The sequence below is a fragment of the Lissotriton helveticus genome, chromosome 4_1 (genome assembly GCF_964261635.1).
Source record: "Lissotriton helveticus chromosome 4_1, aLisHel1.1, whole genome shotgun sequence".
Taxonomy (NCBI): domain Eukaryota; kingdom Metazoa; phylum Chordata; class Amphibia; order Caudata; family Salamandridae; genus Lissotriton; species Lissotriton helveticus.
The window spans coordinates 399,665,973-399,685,494 of NC_136063.1; the positions used below are offsets into that span (position 1 = coordinate 399,665,973).

The 19,522-nt window shown below is 41.4% G+C and overlaps 1 protein-coding gene across 2 annotated transcripts in view; it reads right to left on the reverse strand.

Annotated features, from left to right (window-relative positions):
- The window catches only part of ATP6V1C1 (ATPase H+ transporting V1 subunit C1), a 388,190-nt gene that overhangs the window by 79,172 nt on the left and 289,496 nt on the right, over positions 1-19,522 (reverse strand). For both annotated transcript variants that reach the window (XM_078686908.1, XM_078686909.1), the window contains exon 12: positions 11,032-11,158. In XM_078686908.1, coding sequence (XP_078543034.1) covers positions 11,032-11,158 — 127 coding nt within the window. The remainder of the gene's footprint in view (positions 1-11,031; positions 11,159-19,522) is intronic.

Consider the following 19,522-nt stretch of genomic DNA (forward strand, 5'->3'; position numbering starts at 1 on the left):
TATTTGAAACCCAGTGAGAATGGGATGTGAATGTGACCTATGGGCCTTTTCTAATTAATTGGGGCGGTACCAACTTATACCAAATAGAGATGTATCGTGAAATGATTATCGATAATAATAGAAAACAGACTGATTCAATGGAATGTATGAGATCAAGCTATGTAAAAATCAGGGGGAGAAATAGGATATGGTTATAAGTTGAAAAAGAAAACTATTTTTTAAGAAAGACTTTGTGTTTATAGGTTTCTTTTTCTGTATAGATAACTAAAATTTGCAATATTACTTGGAGGAGGAATAAATCCCTGATTAAAAGCCCTAAGGAAGGTGGTCTTTAAAACTGTTACACCAACCACCGAAACGCATGGACGCCAGTGTGTTTTGGATCCACACAGAATAGAGTGTTATTCTACCAGTTCTTCAATTTTATTATTGACGTTGGATCAATTTATGCAACAGCCAATGTAGGAATGTGCAAAAAGGGTCTCCTAGTGTTTTCTTCTGTACTGTATTGTATATATTTTTGATTTTGTATCTGAGAATTTTATATTATTGTGCATTACAGTGGTGTTCCCTCGTACGCAATGAATGAATTCTGTACAAATCTTGTATTTTATTTCAATTCCTTTTTTTTTTTAGAATTTTGATTAAATAATAAAACATTTATTAACGCTACATCTCGATTTGGGGTATATATTTGCCAACAATGTTAGATGGTATTGACCGTATAACTGGAGTGAGTACACGTGTGAATGGTATGCAAGTTGTTTAAATTCAGGTATTTTTGGATTAATCCAAGGGAAGCCTTACCTTACAACTGGATTCACGACCCTGGCCATAAACAGGTTAGGAATCCTGTGATGGCAGTGGGTAAGGCTAGTATTGTGGATGCCCATACGAGTCCCAGCTGCGACCATACAAGGGACGAAAGGACTATTGCTGTGGTCTGGAAGCCAGAGTGAGGCTCATGAATCTGGCAGCGGCATGGCTTTCATGAATCTGCTTGAGTGTAGTGTCAGCTTTGTCACCAAATAGGCAGGAGCAGTTGAAGGGCATGCCAATTAAGGATGCTTGGAAACCCCTCTAGAACCCAGTGGACCACAAGCAGACTGTAGTAATGAGGACTACACAATGAGTAGGTTCAAGCAGGATTTATTGATAAGAAGGACAGCTTAAACAACCACAGCTGCTAAGAGATGTCTTCATCATATCGAGGTCAGCAACAGAAGACCATTCAAAGGAAAACATTCTAAAGGCTTAACACTCTACTCAGTGACATAGTGAATATTCCAGAAAGCATGAGGAAATGGATTACCACACACCTCCCCCCTTTTGGAAAAAAAAAAAAAACAAAACAAAAAGCAAATAAAAACAAAGTGTACAAAAAGAAATCAGGTTCTAATGTAATCTTTAAACTTTGAAGGAGCACATTTAATACGCTCACTACGTCTCAATGAAATGTCTTCCTGCTCAACACATGGTTGATTGTCAAAAGAGACACAAGGAGCTGGTTCTTCAGATCTAAGCATAGCATCAGAATTATTTACAATCACTTTATCTAAATTGTCATAAACTTCATGTGTACCAGAAAAACAATCAGGATTATGTTCTGAAACAGGTTTGAATGAGCAAGGACTATTAGAGAGAGGCTTGTATGGAACAAATTTCTCTAGGGAATTAGATGTAGGAGTTTCTCTTTGTGAAGAAGTAACGAGGGGTTTGCATAAAGAAATTCTTCTTAAGTTCCATATTTTGCCCCCCTCGACTCTGACTGCTTTGCTAAAAACTTCAATGACTCTGATTGGATCAGACCATCTGGACACATTCTTGTTGAACAAACCACCCATTTTAACACGTACTCGATCACCAACTCTTACCCGGCAAGTATTGTACTTCTTTTTGGACGAATGTTGGATCATACTTTCCTGGTGTTTTTGGATTTTCTCTCTCAATACCTTAAAATCTACCTCGTAGGGAGAATCACCTTTTAGCCACCATGGAAAAAGACGAGAACCTGGTTTTCTTCCACGCAATAGTTCGAAAGGAGATAGCCCAGTGACTGAATTGGGGGACAACCGGTAAGTTAATAAAGTCGCTTGAAGCGCTTTTTTCCATTTCAAACCACTTTTAATGGCTAATTGGCAAGATTCTTTGATGACTCTGTTGAACCTCTCAACTTGGCCGTTGGCTTGTGGAAAATAGTTAGAGGTTCTTTTGTGGACAATACCACAATTCTTGAGGAAACTTTCAAACTCATTGCCAATGAATTGTGGGCCATTGTCAGAGACAAGTTCCTCTGGCAAACCTTCTCTAGCAAAAATCTCATCAAGAAACTCAATGACATGCTCAGATGAGGTTTTTTCAACAATTTTAAGTTCAGGCCACTTGGAGAAGTAGTCAATTAAGACTAGAGCAAACATCTCTTTACCAGACTGGTATCTAAAAGGCCCAATAATATCAATTGCTAACCTTCGCCAAGGACCATTGGCGTACTCAATTGGAGAAGTGTCAACAGCCAAACTCTTTACAGATTTGTCACTCAACGAGCAAGGTGAACAATTTCTGACCCAGCTATCTACCATTGAATCAATACCAGGCCACCAGTAGTGTTCCCTAATCCTTCTTTTGGTGGTGGACATTCCCATGTGCCCCTCATGAGCCAATCTGCAAATTTTCTCTCTGAGACTTGTGGGAGGTATGATTTTGTCTGATCTGAGAATAACGTCTCGAGATAACATTAAATCATCTTTAACTTTGTAAAACGACCCCAACTCACCAGAAAGTTTCCTTTCTTCAGGCCATCCCTTAACCAAATATTGCTTGACAAGATTCAAAACAGCATCGTTCTCCATGGCCTCTGACCAATTTTTCTCTGTAAGGATTAAACTACTATCCTGATCAGAGATTATATTGATATCTGCGAATGAATATGCAACATCACAATCAGAACTATCACCAACTTCTACACTGGCTGGAAAGCGTGACATGCAATCTGCATGAACATTTAAACGACCAGGAATGTAAACAACCTCACAACGGTATTCCTGTAATTTTGCCGCTAGTCTCGCTAAGCGAGCAGTGAGAACTCTTCCACCACCAGCAGATAACATGGAAATCAAGGGTTTATGATCAGTTTTTAAAGAAAACTTTGTACCCCACAAAAATTGCCTGAAGTGCTGTGAAGCCCAGGTGCAAGCAAGCAGTTCTCTCTCTATTGTTGAGTAATTCCTCTCAGCATCACGCAGAGCTCGTGAAGCATAAGAGACAACGAACTCGCCAGATTTATCTTTTTGCATCAATACAGCCCCTAACCCAACATTGCTTGCATCAACGTAGACAATACATTCTTTTCCCACAGAATAAGGCTTCAAAAATGGTGCTTCAACAATTTTGCGTTTCAAAATGGTAAAAGAATTCTCTTGCTCTTTTCCCCAAACAAATTTTGTATTCTTTTTTAGAAGGATTCTCAAAGGATACACAATATCTGAATAGTTTTTAACGAATTTCCCATAGAATTCAGTAAGCCCTAGGAAAGAAAGTAATTGTTCTTTAGAATTTGGGGAGGGAGCATTGACAATATTCTGAACATGATTAAGTTTAGGTTTGATACCAAGGCTTGATATTTCGTGTCCTAGGTACTCAACTTTGTCTTGTCTGAATTTGCACTTTTTAAATTTCAAAGTGAGACCTTTGGAGCGAACTTTCTCCAAGACACAAAATAAATTAGCATCATGATCAGAACGATTTTCCCCAAAAATTAAAATATCGTCCTGGAAAGCTATTGCCCCTTTGCAGTCTGTTAATAGTTCTTTCATAAGGCGCTGGAAAACGGAGGCTGCACTAGCCAACCCAAAGGGCATACGTAAATACTGAAACATGCCTTCAGGGGTGACAAAAGCAGTTAATTTCCTCGAGTCTTCATCTAATTCTACTTGGTGATAGGCGCTGGCTAAGTCAATAGAGGAGAATACTGTAGCGCCTGACAAAGCGGAAATTAGCTCGTGAATATTTGGTAAAGGGTGCTTATCAATCCAAATTTCTTTGTTGAGGCTGCGTAAATCCGCACATAAGCGGAGTTCGCCAGAACTCTTAAGGGAAATCACAACGGGTGAAACCCAAGGGGAAGATTCAATTGGTTCTATAATGTTCCTTTTTACTAAATCATCCAGTATTTCCTTCAGTTTGGATCTGTAAGCTAAAGGAACATTTCTTACTCTGTGTCTGACAGGAACAGCGTAATCATTGAGAACAATTTTGTGCTTGAAATCAATGTATTTCCCAAGTTTGTCGCTAAAAATCTCGGGAAATTTCTCGAGTACACTCTTAGTAAAATCTGGGTTAATGGAAGTTTTGAAAGTTAAATTGACTAGAGAGTCAGTTATATGTTTTTGTTGACGGGGCTCTTCGACATAAACAGGTGGAACAGAATTTGGATCCAACTTGATACCTAAGGCACGTTGATGAGGCCAACCAAGTAAGGAAACACCCTTAGTGGCAACATAAATCTTAACTTTGACATCCCAGTTTTTGAAAAATAATTTAGCCCAAAAGTAACCCTCCAATGCAATTCTGCGTCCTGTGTAACCACCAGGATATATATCTGGACTGAGGAGTTCCCTATTGTGCCAACATTTTTCAAAAATATCTTTGCCAATGATAGTGTACCAAGCACATGAATCAACAAAAATGTCAATAGGTTTGTCGTCCACGAGAATTGTACAGGAAGGAAAATTATTCTGAATGCATTCATCAACAGAAAGTATACAATTTAGACTATTCAAAACTTCTTCTTCTTCAGGAGAAATATAGTTAATCCTATGGCTAGATCTACACACATTACCAAAGTGTCCTTTCTTCTTACATTTGATGCATACTTTTTCCCATGCAGGACAACCCTTGTAGTTGCCAACATGGTTAGTGCTACCACATCTATAGCAAACAACTGTACTTTTTTTTGTAAAACTCTTATTATCATTAAAATTCTTAACATATTCTTTCTTAAATGTAGGCTTAGGATTAAAAGTGTTCGGAGAGGATTTAACTATGGCAACTTCAACATCTGGAACATTAGTTTTTAAATTTTTCTCTCTAATCTCAGATACAAAGATTTCAGAGTGTTCTATACCCTTAGCTATGTTTACAACTGCAGCAAGGGTAGTCTCAGTACCTAACCAAAGTCTTTCTTGGATCTTTTTACTTTTGGTTTTCATCATGATTTGGTCTCTGAGAACTTGCTCGTATGATATGGTTTCGAAAGAGCAAGTGCAAGCAAGAGAGCGTAAAGCTGCCACGTAGTCTTCTATCGTTTCATCCTGTTTCTGTTCACGAGAGTAAAATTTAAACCTTTCCATCACAGTATTTATCCGTCTACCAAAACGGATTTTCATTTGCTTCGAAGCTTTATTAAACACATCCATATCTCCAGCATCTTCCAAAGGTGGTAAATTATCAAATTCTTTTATTCCTGCTCCACCAAGGCAATGTCTTAGAAGTGCAAGTTTCCTTTTTGCAGAACAATCCTCATTTTCCAAAACATCCACATAGGCAATAAACATGGGAAACCAGAGATCCCATTCAATAGGAGGATCGCCCGCAACTTGAAGAAAATGAGGTGGTGCAGCAATGTTAGACATTTGTAAATATAAATTAGAGAAATTAATGTAGTTGGTGTGCAAATCACCGTAGTTGAAGATTTGCTAAATTGGAGAACAGACTTTCAATTTTTTTTTTTTTTTTTTTTTTAATGTGTTGGAGTAGTGGCTAAAGGCTTTAAAAAAAAATAAGCGTTATTTAATTAGTGTTGTTTTGTGAAGAGAAACGCTGGAATCGCTGTGGAGATAGAATAGCGAGAAAAACACGAAGAAAATGCTTCAGCCTTAATCAAGATGGCCGCCGAGGACGTCAGTAATGCGCGATGATGTGCGCAGAGACGCGTCTGATGGGAAGTTCTTGACAAACAATGGCAATGAAGCAGGGTGAAGAACGCTCTTTGAACGCCTCGTGAGTTCACAAAGCAGTGAACTGCAAGGCGCTCGAGATGTGGAGTGCTCGAGGTGAGTTTTTTAAATAAAAATATGTAGTTGAGAAACGCTCGAGCGACGCTCGAGAAAAGTCTTTAAATTGTAGATAAACACTTCGCATAAACTGTGCAGGGTCTTTACTTTGTCAAATTGGATGACACCGCTCGGTTATGCGGTCGAAAAGTAAAAGGCACAGAGGAGCGCATAAATATAAGTAGAAATGACTCACGTTTGAGCAGGCTCACGTTTAAATTTCAGACAGGTACAAATGATAGTCCACGATCTGTCCAGAAGACGGAGTGTTCTCTCAGTAGATAAGCGGAGAGGAAAACGTTCTTCTAGTAGCCAAAATCCGATTTTAGTCAAAAATAGGAAGAAGAGTAAGCGAGTGAACGCTGCCTTCAATAAAATCACTGCTCCCAACGTCGCCAATAATTGTGTAGTAATGAGGACTACACAATGAGTAGGTTCAAGCAGGATTTATTGATAAGAAGGACAGCTTAAACAACCACAGCTGCTAAGAGATGTCTTCATCATATCGAGGTCAGCAACAGAAGACCATTCAAAGGAAAACATTCTAAAGGCTTAACACTCTACTCAGTGACATAGTGAATATTCCAGAAAGCATGAGGAAATGGATTACCACACAGACGTGGTGGCAAAATGCCACTGCAGATGCCATGGCCCTGTGGGAGTCTGTGGTGCCCAGTCCACACCTGATGGCTAACTTAGCTGCACTCTGACTGTCCATCAAACCTTGGTTCAGGATGGCTCAGCCCTCTTCAGGAAGCATGGGCAGCAGCTGCACGTCCAAGTTCTCTAGAACATGGCAATTTCGGCCCAAGAGGCATGCAGTGTTCACCAACCACAAGGCCAAGCTGGTGGAAGAGAAGTTTCTCTTTGTAAAAGTGTCCAGCCTCTTTGATTTCCTAGCTGGTGGGGAGAAAGGGAATGCTTTTGGGCTAACCTTAGCTGTTGAGTCCTGCACTACCTGGCTTTTAGGGGAGGGATCCTGTGAGGGGGTGGCTGGGTCACCTGGGATGAGATGGTGGCAGGCAATCATGCGGTGCACAGGAGCGCCTGTGCAAGGTTTTGCCCAGGTCCTCAGGAGGTCTGGGAGGGTCTCATTAAAGGGGAGCAATGGCTCGGAAGAGCTGAGCTCACCCAGGGATGAAGCACCTTTGTTGATGCTGGTCTTGACCCTGACTGGTGGCAGCTGTAGGTGAAGGACCTTGGCTGCCCTATGCATCACGGTTGTAAAATATGGCCTTCCTCCAAAACAGGGCCCGAGTCTGGGGATGTATTCAGGCCACTGGCATCACTCAGCTCCTCATACCAGCTGTCTGCTTGGTCAGGGTCCTCCTCAAAAAGTCCATACCCTTCATCCCTCTACCCCCCACTTCGGGTGGGAATAGCATAAGGGTGGGAAGTCCAGAGGTGAATACGGCCTGGCTGGCGCCTTGGAGCCAGAAATGGCAACAGGCTTGATACCAGGGCGGATCCAGAGGGCTTGGCTGGTGCTGGGGGAGTACGCATTGGGGAATCCCAGCAAGAGTACCAGAGGGAGTTACTGACCGAAAGATGACATGCATGGCATCGAATAATTATTTTAAATGTGTGGGAGTCACTCCACGGAACTCAGGAAAGCGCTAAGCGGGGCTGCCCGCTGGCTCCACAGGAGGAGTGCAGGAGCAGGGCCTCAAAGTATGTTGTTTGGATGGGGAAGCCAAATGACGTTTCGATTACTTCTTCTTGGACTTCGAGGAAGACGTTTTGGAGTGAGAAGAGAACTGTCTGCTGGAACACCTCGGGGATCGACCTCTGGATCTCCCTTGGGAGCAGGACCGGAAATGAAATGAAGCCGCCTTCTTCCACACCGCCAGGACCTTCATCACAAGGCTCATGGATCGTCATGGGGTACATCAACTTGCACTCGGCGCAGACTTTGGGGTCATTCTTGACAAGACTTAAAACCATTAGGTTTGTTAGGAGACATATATCGCTAGCATATTATGAGAAAATTGCTCTAGAAGGGTCAACAAAAAGTAAAACAAAAAGGAGGTCAAAGAGTGACCAAGGTAGCTCTCCGGATTCACGCTGCTGGTGCAGAAAGAAAGGAACTGATGTCAGTTCACCAGGGTGGTGCTTATATAGGCCCCCCACACATCACTTCCCACATGGACAAAGCCACTTGCTGGCGTGCAGAGGATACTGCTCAAGATTTTCCGTATCCAGTGTGGCGCCTGTGGAATATTCTAAGATGAGCAATATGCAAAGTCTCTATCAGAATGAAAGAATACTATTTTAAAATTGATGCGCATGTTGCAAGATTGTGATGAAATACAAAAGGTTTGGGATGAAATTCAACAAATCTCCAGCTTGTGACCAAAGCTCATATTCCAGTGGCTCATAATACAGTATTTACAGGAATCGCAAAAGTTTTTTAAGACAATTTAGAGATCTAAGCACTCATTTTACCCCGGTATAAAAATTACCACAATAATTTATTTTTACTTGCAGTCAGTCTGTCTTTAAGCTCACAATAATAGAAGGGATAGGGAAAATAAGCTGCTCTGGAATGAGTCTCTTTTAAAAGTATGAACTGACTTAGTACATTTTAGAAGATCTGAAATTCCTTTTTAGAGATGTAATATTACTGCATATAAAAGGATGTATTGTATAAGGATAGAGGGCCATCATTGAACTAGTAGCTAAATATAATGTGTGATAAATAGAATTATCTTTTATGTTCAGCTTTTATTTTCAATTAACAATATTTATATAAAATTGTGTTTGGATTTTAATAAACATTTAAATGAGAAAAATGTAATAAGGAAAAGCATAGTCACATGAAAAGATGCGTGCTCAAGAGAGAATGCACTGGACCAGGAATACAATAAACTCAACCTTACTAAAAGTGTACTGAGTAATCATATGGCATGTTAGGTGACATCTAAAAACTCAAGGAGATTGCTAGAAACATAACCGCCTTACCAAATATTAACCAGGGGGCGCACTCTCGCACCACCCTCTTTATTCATCAACACTAGCCCACCCTCATAAATTGGCATATTTACACAAAGCACCTTCCTCATGGTAATCAAGTCCTCAGAATAAATGTAAAATACGGGAACATAAAATGCCTAGTAAAAGCAAGGTAGGGAAAGATAGGTGAAGAAGCTGCAGGAATATAGACTATACACAAGAAATATTGTTACCGTAGGTAAGTAACTTTTTATCCGGATGGATAATTCTACCTGAACATTCATCACCTCTTGAATAGATTCCCAAGCAATGCGCACATATAGGATAGAGGGCCTTGAAGGTTGTACCATGATGTCCTGTAGCACAGATCTGACGAAATACCCATCTCCTTCTCGCCTACAAATGTAGGCAATAGTGCTTAGCAAAGGTGGAAAGGAAATACCTCTGGCAGCCGTGGCGAACGTAGGACACAGGAGTTCAGGCTTAGTGAGGAGATTGATTCCCTTGCGAGACCGAGAAGACGAGAAAAGCAAGATTGGTTCAGATTGTGTTAGACGGAGCGTACGAAAAACGTGGATGGTATGTCACCACACGGAGAGGGAGGTTATTGTACCTCGAGAGGTGAGATGTTGCCTTGGTGCTATAAGCCCACTATCCCGGTCTCGCTTTAATGATTAATGTATTACCCTTGTCCTGAGGAGGCCAAAAAAGAAAAGGCTGAAACGCGGTCACGTCTTCTAAGGAGAAGTCCTTGGAATTCGTTATTTTTGGAATAGAGCTAAGAAAATTAGTCTATTTTGCCTTGGGTGTTTCACCATTGACTACCTCTGAGTTGTTCGCCCAGAATTCTTGGGGGTGGGGGGGAACACTAGGGAAAATGATATTCTAGGGGTTTTGCGTCATATATAACTGTGCTTTTGTTGATGTATATAATGTTGTGGTATATGTTATTTTTTGTCTTCTTCATTGACTAGGTGCCATTGTTTATATGTGTTGTAAACATATTGTGATACATTCAATAAGAATAACAAAAATTGTGGAGAGGGTAATTAAATGTACCCTACTCATGAATTGTTTTGTATTTTTTCCTCCATACCATTTTTTCTTGTGTAAAAATACGTACCATGCCCAGGTAGAGGAGGGTAATTTGGGTATACCCCTGTTTATGTACTAAAGAGCTCCACATGGGGCAAGCCTCATACAACAAAGGTACTCTTCACTATTTCCGGGTGTAGAACAGCTGGTGAGCGGCAAGTTGATGCATACTCTGTCTGTCCGATCGAGACCAGGACCTCAGGGCTTCTCGGCAGAGGACCAGAGACCTACTCCCCCTTGTTTGTTGGCATACCGCTAAGTGGTCGTATGGTCTGTCAAGTTTGTGGAGTGCGACATCATAGGGACCTTTCTTCTGGAGTTGAATGGAGAGGACACCCTTTACTGTCAGATGAGAAGTATATATGTGATGCAAAACTATAACCAGTAAGTCAAATTAGTCAAAAGTTCTCTATTATAACCTTATACCAGAGCAACCCAAGAAGCAAGACTACAGGAGCAAAAAACATACCACGCTTACAAAATATAAATGATAAAAGTATAACAAACTGTGAGTTGTTGTCTCAGCAGACACCTACGTCTATGAAGTTACTTTACTACATTCATACACTACCAGAGGCATTGGGAATGACATTTGGAGTTGGATGACAAAAAGTAATCAAATGAGGAATTAACTTCTCCTTTGTTCAGCAAGAGTTGACTCATTACTCATTGGGAATGACAAATGGATAAAGTTTGTACTGTCTGCTAACATATCTAATGTAGGTTTCTTGCAAACGCTTTAACAAAGCATTGTTCTACAAATGTGTCTTTCCTGAAAATCAATGTGTGGCAAAACAGATTGATGTACACTGCAGTTCCAAACCTGAGACCACACTAAGTAAGGAGCAAGAAGACCAGAAATGTATAAACAATTCCCTAATTACAAACATTGCCATGTCGCAGTTCAATAATGTATAACCGAAACGGAACTTACATCTATAATAGACGCAGCACTGCTGTCCAGGTGCTTGTATAAATCATACAAAACCTCCCTCAACTTCTTCATAGTCTTCCTGTTAGGCTGAAGAAGCATCGCTTGAAAGTTTACTGGTAAACCATATCTAAGGAGACATCCGGAAAAAACAATGTTTTTAAATCACATGAATGCAATGAGAAAGACGAGTCATTGAGAAAAAGTAGCAGTTCTGTTCCTGAATCTCAAATATGACTGTTCAACCTATGTTATGTTGAGTTTTGCGCAGGGACATATTTCGGAGAAACTGTTCCTTTGAACATGACCAACCAACCTGACATTGTATTCTCGGGTTTACTTTTTTTTTTTGCTAAGGGCTATGGATTGCTCTTAACATATAAAAAGTCATAAGAATGTTCAAGTGCAAGCACTATAAACATAGTTTTACATGTTGACGTTTAAAACGGAACAATGGAATATATCTAGTAGGACAAAAAATTATATATTTACCAAGACCACATTAAACTAAAATTGGCTCTTACTTGCACATAAATAGTTTGAAATAGGAAGAAAAAATACCGAGAAAACAAACACCTCCTGGATAGGTCTATAACTCCCAGGATGTGCTACATTTCGACACAAACAGATCAGTGTGCATACAACTTGACAATGAAGCTCACATTTTAAAGTATCAGTTGCCAACAAACAATCAATTCTTTCATAGTATCACATATTTTGCATGCGTCTTAATTTTAGGAGATAATCCTCGCAAAAACGGTTTCCATTTAGATCATGGTCTCCTTTAGCCAGTGAAGTAGTGGTTTCTGACTTCTGCATCAGTTATAAAGGGTAAAAGAAATGCAAGACTTCAAGATTAGTACCCTCTCTTTAGAGCAGATTCACAGGCCCCGAGACTGTCAGCAGTCAGGAAATATCACACTACAGGCACCATAGTCTTGTTACTTCGGATAAAGCCCGCAAGCACCTGGGCTCAGCTGGCAGGAAGATGAATGGGTCTTCAGATGCTGCCAAGAAAAAAGGCTGGTTCTGCTGCCTTGCTAGGCAGGCCCCTCTGGGATTCTCTCCGGGGCTTTTCAAAGAAGTTACCGAGAGACAATAGGCAAGATTATCCGTGCTGTGACTGATCCCGCACAAATTGCTTCTGTCATGGCTCAGCCTTAACGCACTGTTCTGAGCTTCGCTTCACAGCTTCTAACTGGAGGCACAACAGTAGATTGTGAAACTCCCCTTTCAGGAAATACTTTGTTTGGATCTCATGAGGACGATGAAATGCACAGCATTGAGACGGAGGGAGATGCTGAAAGCTGCGGGCCTTGAAAAAGAAATACATAAAACAACATTCTTTAGCAGATATTTCTATCCTCTGCATGTTCAACACACGTAACCCGGACCCAGACCCGAAAACCCCTCCCTGGCCCCAGCAACAACAGTAGCAGCAAAAACAGCCGTCATCAGCCTTCGCTAGCAGAGTGATAGTCTTCAGTGAAACAGTGACTGCTCTCTGCTCCTCCACCCTCTCCATAAACCACTCCGTGGGTGGGGTGGTGGGCGGAGGGGTAGCATTACAAACAGTCTAGAAAAGTGGTAGACAATAACAGAAGACCGATGAGTGCTTAATATTGTGCAGAATGGCTACTCTATCATTTTCTAAGCTCCTCCAGGAAGTCCTGCAATTCCAACACGCGCAACTCCAACCAGAAGTAAACACCTGTGAAGGAGGTCTCTTGTCATCAAAAATGTAGGTCTCCGCCTGCGAAAGACTGCACACACGCACAGTCTCGCTGGCGAGACAATAGGGTAGAGTGAACATCACTAGCGAGGTTAAGCCCCGTCCCTCTTCTCCATTGGCTGGCCTCCTAAACGGTGGCCAGCAATTGGAGAAGAGGTCCTAGTGAACTTCTTTCGAACTAAGCCCCGTCCTTTTCGGATTAGGGGGCGTCTTTTTTTACTTTCTTTCTAGGCTGTAAACAGTCAAAAACACGCCCCCCATTCTGAAAAGGAAGGGGCTTAGAGACAAATGGCGAGTGCTTGTTATATAGTGCGAAATCGACCCGAAGGTATCCGAGCGCGCTTTCTGGTTCTAGTGGGTAAGACTCCCTTTTAAAACAACTAGGGACCTTTTGGGTAATCTACGAAGACATTAAAACAATGAGAGAGGGTTGTCTTTTTACTACTTATTTTGACCAGGCTACCTTTAGGTCTTATATCTCCTCCGTGGCATGTGAGCTCGTGCCAGGGAGGACGTGAAGAGAGACAGTAACTCGAACGCCAGTCATTGACCCTAACAAATACAGATTTTGTAACATTGAAAGAGTACTAAAGTACGCCTGGTTGTTGGCATAGGGCACCCTTGACCGTGGGACGAGGAGCGCTCAAAGCGTCGCACCGCTCTCTCGCGTGACGCCAATACCAATTCGTGGCCTATCAAGACACTGATTTAAAGGTGGCTCTGGGTCGGTATTTCCCGTGTTCCCACTCCAAGGACACTCACTGCAGATAAACATAGCTTCAGTCTGCTCAGTCGTCGTGTGCAAGGAGTCTGCAAAACGGCTGCCAGCTTCCAGAGGGAACCTCGGGTCTCCCGTTGTCACCAGGCGACTGGAGGCTTCGGTGATTGGAGGGAGAGGCGCGCGCTGGATGGACCCCGGTGGGAACAATCCTGAGACCTGCACTGCCTCATTACCGCGTTGTCTGCCTTCATAATTGCATTGTTACTCGAGTTTGCTTTTCTAGTTGTAGGTCTACAATGCAACAGTAAAAGAAAACACTGCTTTTCGTCTAAAGCTCCTGCAAGTAAATGGAAATAAGCATGCAACATACGGATCGTTACAGCCACTGAACTATGCCAGTACATTTAAATGAGTTATTTTGTTAAGCAGTGTAGATATTATGGTTTCTTTTAATGTGACCACTTCAGATCAAAGTATGAGCAGGCAAAGTTCTCCACAATCGGGACACTGTATTCTTGAGAAGGAACTGAGAAATATTGAAGATTCTGACGTTGCTAACAGCACCTTTCACTGAGTGGACTGCCTTTAGTGCCTTACCGTCATATCGAAATGCTGAGTGTGGCCGACGTGCACATTTGTATGTGAAATATCTGCCAAAAGCAGCCTGATTAATCAATGATTAATCAAACTGCAAGGGCGTCATTTACGCCGGACGAAATCCATACAAGCTTCCAGAGAAGTGTATTCACTGTGCTGGTATAAATAACCTTTCTACACTGGGTTGGTCTCTTATTTCATCAAACTGTTGAAGATAGTTGCTTTAGTCGTGACCATAAAATGCGAACAGGATTCCGAAGCATTTGAAGCAGTTCCTCTGCCAAGTCCCGTTCTTTGGTTTCGTTTTTGTCCTGAGAGGGTAGCTTGGGTTAAGCATGCCCGGTGAATTGCATTTTCTTGAATTACTGCAGCGTCCACCCCCAGCTCAGTTTTATAGGAATATGAAATGCCAAGTGCCTATAGATGCTTTAATTAACTATTTGCAATTCTTCAAATGTTAACTTTCTGACCAATACAATTTTTTATTGTACTTGAGTGAGACACAAATAGTGGGTGCACTAAATTCGGGAAAAAAAAGCTTTTTAAAACGGGAACAGAGACGCTTTTGTGTGCCGACAATATGACTGACAACGTGATGTGCAAAATAGAAATAATACACTTGAGGGAAATTGCTTGAATTAAAATATGCAGGGTTCATTGCTTTTACGGTCCGGGCATTCCCCACTGGCCCTATTCACCGGAGTAACAACTCGGGAAAGGGGTTTTCATAGGCCGCTGTACAGCAAAAAAATGTACAGCACCAGACTTCATCCTCAGCTTTCCATGGGAACGCAAAGCAAACTCAACTGGTGGGTGCGCCCTTGCACTGCGAAGTTGGAGAGATCACCTCGGGATCTCCGTTCATTGCGATTTCTCTTGGTTTTGATTCAGGCGACCTCTGCTGTACATCGTCTTGAACGTATAGAGGTGTAAAACAACCACAAATAGCTGCCAATTTTTAAATTTGCGTAGTGTGACATTGCTGTGCCTGCAGAGAGCTGTGTCGCTCTGTGTGTGGCTCTGTGTGTGTGTGTGGCTCTGTGTGTGTGTGTGTGGGTCTCTGTGTGTGTGTGGGTCTCTCTGTGTGTGTGTGTGTGTGGCTCTGTGTGTGTGTTTGTGTGTGTATGTGTGTGTGTGTGTGTGTGGCTCTGTGTGTGTTTGTGTGCAAATGCAATAGGTCTCGCATTTGTGAGATTAAGCTATTGGCATTGTAAATGACAATGCCATTTATTTATCTCTTCTAAAGAAAGCCAACAAATGGATAAAGAAAGAAACAACAACAGAAGACCGATGAGTGCTTAATATTGTGCAGAATGGCTACTCTATCATTTTCTAATCTCCTCCAGGAAGTTCTGCAATTCCAACACGCGCAACTCCAACCGGAAGTAAACACCTGTGAAGGAGGTCTCTTGTCATCAAAAATGAAAGGGATTTTTCCTGTTGCTTTCTGGTTCGAGAAAAGAGGAGTTCCGACACATTCTCTTCTAAAGAAAGCCAACAAATGGATAAAGAAAGAAACAATCAGAATGCTTGTCTTACATCTAAGAGTCCCGTAGTCCTTCAGCACGCCTATTTCCATATTCCAACTGCAGTGAAACATCAGCAATTTACTGGGTTCTTAGTAAGCAATAAAGAATTCCAGTTTAAAGTCTTATATTTCGGTCTAAAGTCAACAAAGAGCGTTCTCTAATGGTATGGCGATAGTAGCTGCACATCTAAGACAGCAAAATATTTTCATTTACCACAGTTTAAACTAGTTGATCAAAGCTTCAACTCTAGAGTAAGCTCAGTATCTCTAACTATTGACACTTGGCCATCTCGATTCGCAAATCAACCACATAAAATCAGCTGCAGTCTGAATTCACTCATTTTCTCATGTCAGACTACACACAAGGCCTCTTCAAAAATGTCCTGAGAAACAATGGTGCCAGTTTTTGGACAGGTGGGAAGAGGAACGAGTTACGTACCTTCATGAACGCTCATTTTAGTCAGTACTCTATCTAACTGCAAACTCCTCACCTTTAGAATATTCCCAGGCACTGGACTGGACCCAGAGACCTCAAAGTAGTCGCTCTCACAGGTTATGGGGTGGAGCCACCTGAGTTTGCGGTAACTTCACTGTGCTCCAGTACGGACAGAAATATGCTATATATATATATAGAGCCAAGCTTACTTGCTGAATCATTCACCTTCTGTCCCCTCAGATGCAGATCAACTCAAAGAAACTTCAGGTGACACTGTGCCGAAAAATAGCTGGGGACCTTTTTACACTGTGCAGATGTTGACTCCACAGAAAGGGAGGATAGTGAGGAATATGTAGTTAGATAGAATGCCACAATATAGAGTGTTACTAAAAGTAAACAACTTGCATTTCTGATGGATTCCACACCTGTAGAAGAGACCCCTAAAGCAGTAATTCCCAAATGGTGGAGGATCTGTGGCCTGAACCCGACCAAAACATACTGCAGGACCAAGTGGGGAAAAAAATACACTCAATGGATCTGACTGTCAAGGCAATGGTGCTTGATCAACGTGTGCACTGATGCCAACATTGTAATCTGACAGATATCCAAGACCGAAACTCCCCTTGCTAATGTTGCTGTAGCGGTCTTTGATTTGGGGGAATCCTCCTTGGCTACTGCATAGCACACTTTTATGTTTAAGACAGTCTACATCCATAAGAGTCCTGTGGACAGCCTTTCCTCTTTTAGCATTGGTAAATCACACAAAGAGCTGATCATCTACATGAAACGCTTTCATTCATCTGATATAGAAGCTTAGGCCTCTAAGAGTCAAACACACATCCCTGGGGTGTGTAGGAGAGGAAAACACTGGCAGAATGATGGATTGCTCTATGTGGAAGGGTGATACCACTATAATCAGACAGGCAGCCTTGGTCTTCAGTGCAAATTTGTTGGGGAAGAAAGTGGTGCACAAAAGTTGTCCTGACAGAGTCTTCTGCTCACTGACCCACAGATGTAACTGCAATAAGAAGACCATCTCAACAGTCAAGAGGGTCAAGAAACAATTATGCATTATCTCGTACAGTATGCAAATGATAATCGTGAAACGCACATTCACGGTCACCCAGTCTCTGAAGCAATTTAAAATACACTTTCAAAAGGGTCCCTTTTTGAGTAAGTTCATAACGTTACTTGTGCACACTGATGCATTGTTTACCTCTTTTTTTAGGCATTACCAAATAATTAAAACATCATATACGCATACCATTAGCACTATTAATCAGCTTCCGATCTGGTAGATTTCTTAATACAGCTGGTAGTGCTATTGCTATTCTATAAGATAGTATCACAACCTTTAAGTGCAGTGTTGCATATACTGTTCCGATACTAGTCATAACAAATTCCACGATCATTAGTACATGTATTTGAACATTCTCCAAGTGACACATGGCGTCTAAAATGCATGTTCAGTCCTCCTCTGTGTCAAGTGGGGGAAATGAAGAAAGTGTTAAAGTTAAAAGTGACTATTTGTATGTATCTTGCTAGTTAAAGTGATGGTATTTCTAGGTTTTCAGTTAAAGGACACGAAATGTTATCAAATACTCATAGCTTGTACATCGTTTGTTCATGAGTCATTAGTCTCATCATTTCTACTGTCTACTCTTCTTTATGAAGTGTCTCTGCTAATGCCCATGTCCGAGCATACATATCTTGGCAGTAGATCGAGTCATCCACCTTCCCCAGTGCCATGACGTGGCATATATACGTCTAGGGTATCATGTAGAATTGCTAGTTTAGCAGAGGGTGAGAACAGACAGTCACTAGTTCTTTGAGGTATTCTTCAAATGCCCTGCCAGTACACATTAAGGTGGTCACATGAACAGAGTATATTGCTTAAATCGCAAGCAGTGGTTCTGCCCCTCCAACAGAGGTCCTTTGGGATTAATTCTACCTTGAATAGTTTAGATTGGAGACCAGTAACATGAATGTATAATTTTGAAGTATAAATATTTGAGTTGTGCTTCACATAATCCTTTGTCATGAGTGGCACCTAGTGGTTTTCATTTCCCCAGTGTTGTCCACTCCCAGCAAAGTCTGCCAATGAGTTCCAGTCTTACTTATGACTTTGTAGAGCGTATGAAAAACCTGAGTGTATTATACATACCAGAGATCATACCATTGTAGTCACTTCATTTTTGTACATATGTGGAAGTATAGGGAATTCCGGTAAAAATGGGGGCGCTGGTCTCTATTTCTGTGAGATAGTGTTTTAGTTTTTGGCATTTCCAGTTTTAGCTATGAGGAAGTCTGAATTCTCTTCTTAGGTACTCAAAGGTCTCACCCCGCCACCCCCCCCGAATCACACCAATTATGGTGATTATTTCTCGATCAGCCCAGGTGCCAATTGAAGACACGACCTTCAATCAGCAAGCCTACATTGCGGCATATGCATGCCCTTTTAAGAACGAATGGGTGTATCTTAATTTTTGTACGACTTATTCTTGCATTGCTTTCACTGTTTAAGGAGTGTTTCTATTCTTTTTAGCATTCTTCTTCTAAAATACTGGAAGATCAGATAGGTTTCCATGTGTGCCTACATTGGCAGCTCTCTGTAGGCGGGTGTTTCATATGCAAGTTGGGGTAACTGAGACAAAAGATGGTAAGAGAACATATCTGGGTGTCTTAGACCTATTGCTGTTGTGTTAGCATATAGTTTTAAGAGCTTAAGCCAGGATTTCATCTCCGCCAATACAAAGTCTTTTATACCACAAGTGATAGTCTGCAAGTGTGGCTGGATTGAAATAGGCACCATTCCGAAAAGGTAGTTAGAGATGGGAAATATTACCATTTTGTCTATTCATACTCTTCTCCCATACGGAGAGTTGTAAAGATGCATAGTCATTTTCTCTCTAAAGTATGAGGGGTAAAAAATTGTCTGTCGCTATATGTTCCATACCTGGGTTTATCAGTACCACTAGATATTTCATGTTAGTTGTCAGCAGTTTAAAGCCATGCTCATCAATAGATGCTTTCTTGGTACCCTGGGATATGTGTGTGAAGAATATTGCTCTTGTCCCAGTTAAACGTATAACTGCAGAAGGTGAACAATGTATTACCAAGTGATATTTATACAGACGTAGAGGTGTTTGGACCTTTAAAGACAAGTAATATATTGTAGGCGTACAGTGTAACTCTATAGTGGCCTGCAACATCATCTATGCTCATGATGGTATCACATTTTCTTATTCCTGTTGCTAGTAGTTCTAAAGAAAAGAGAAACAATAAGGGACATCCCGAACATCTTCAAGACGCAGAATGGTCCCAATGAGAAGTCTTCACAGTCAACATGCTGCAGTTGGTTTGAAATCAAGGAAAAGGCGTACTTTGACTGTAAAATGAAGAAGGGGAGGAATCCCAATTCCCAAATGAAGAAAGCGTGTGTTTCATATACTACAGTGGAAACTGCGATTTGACATCCTC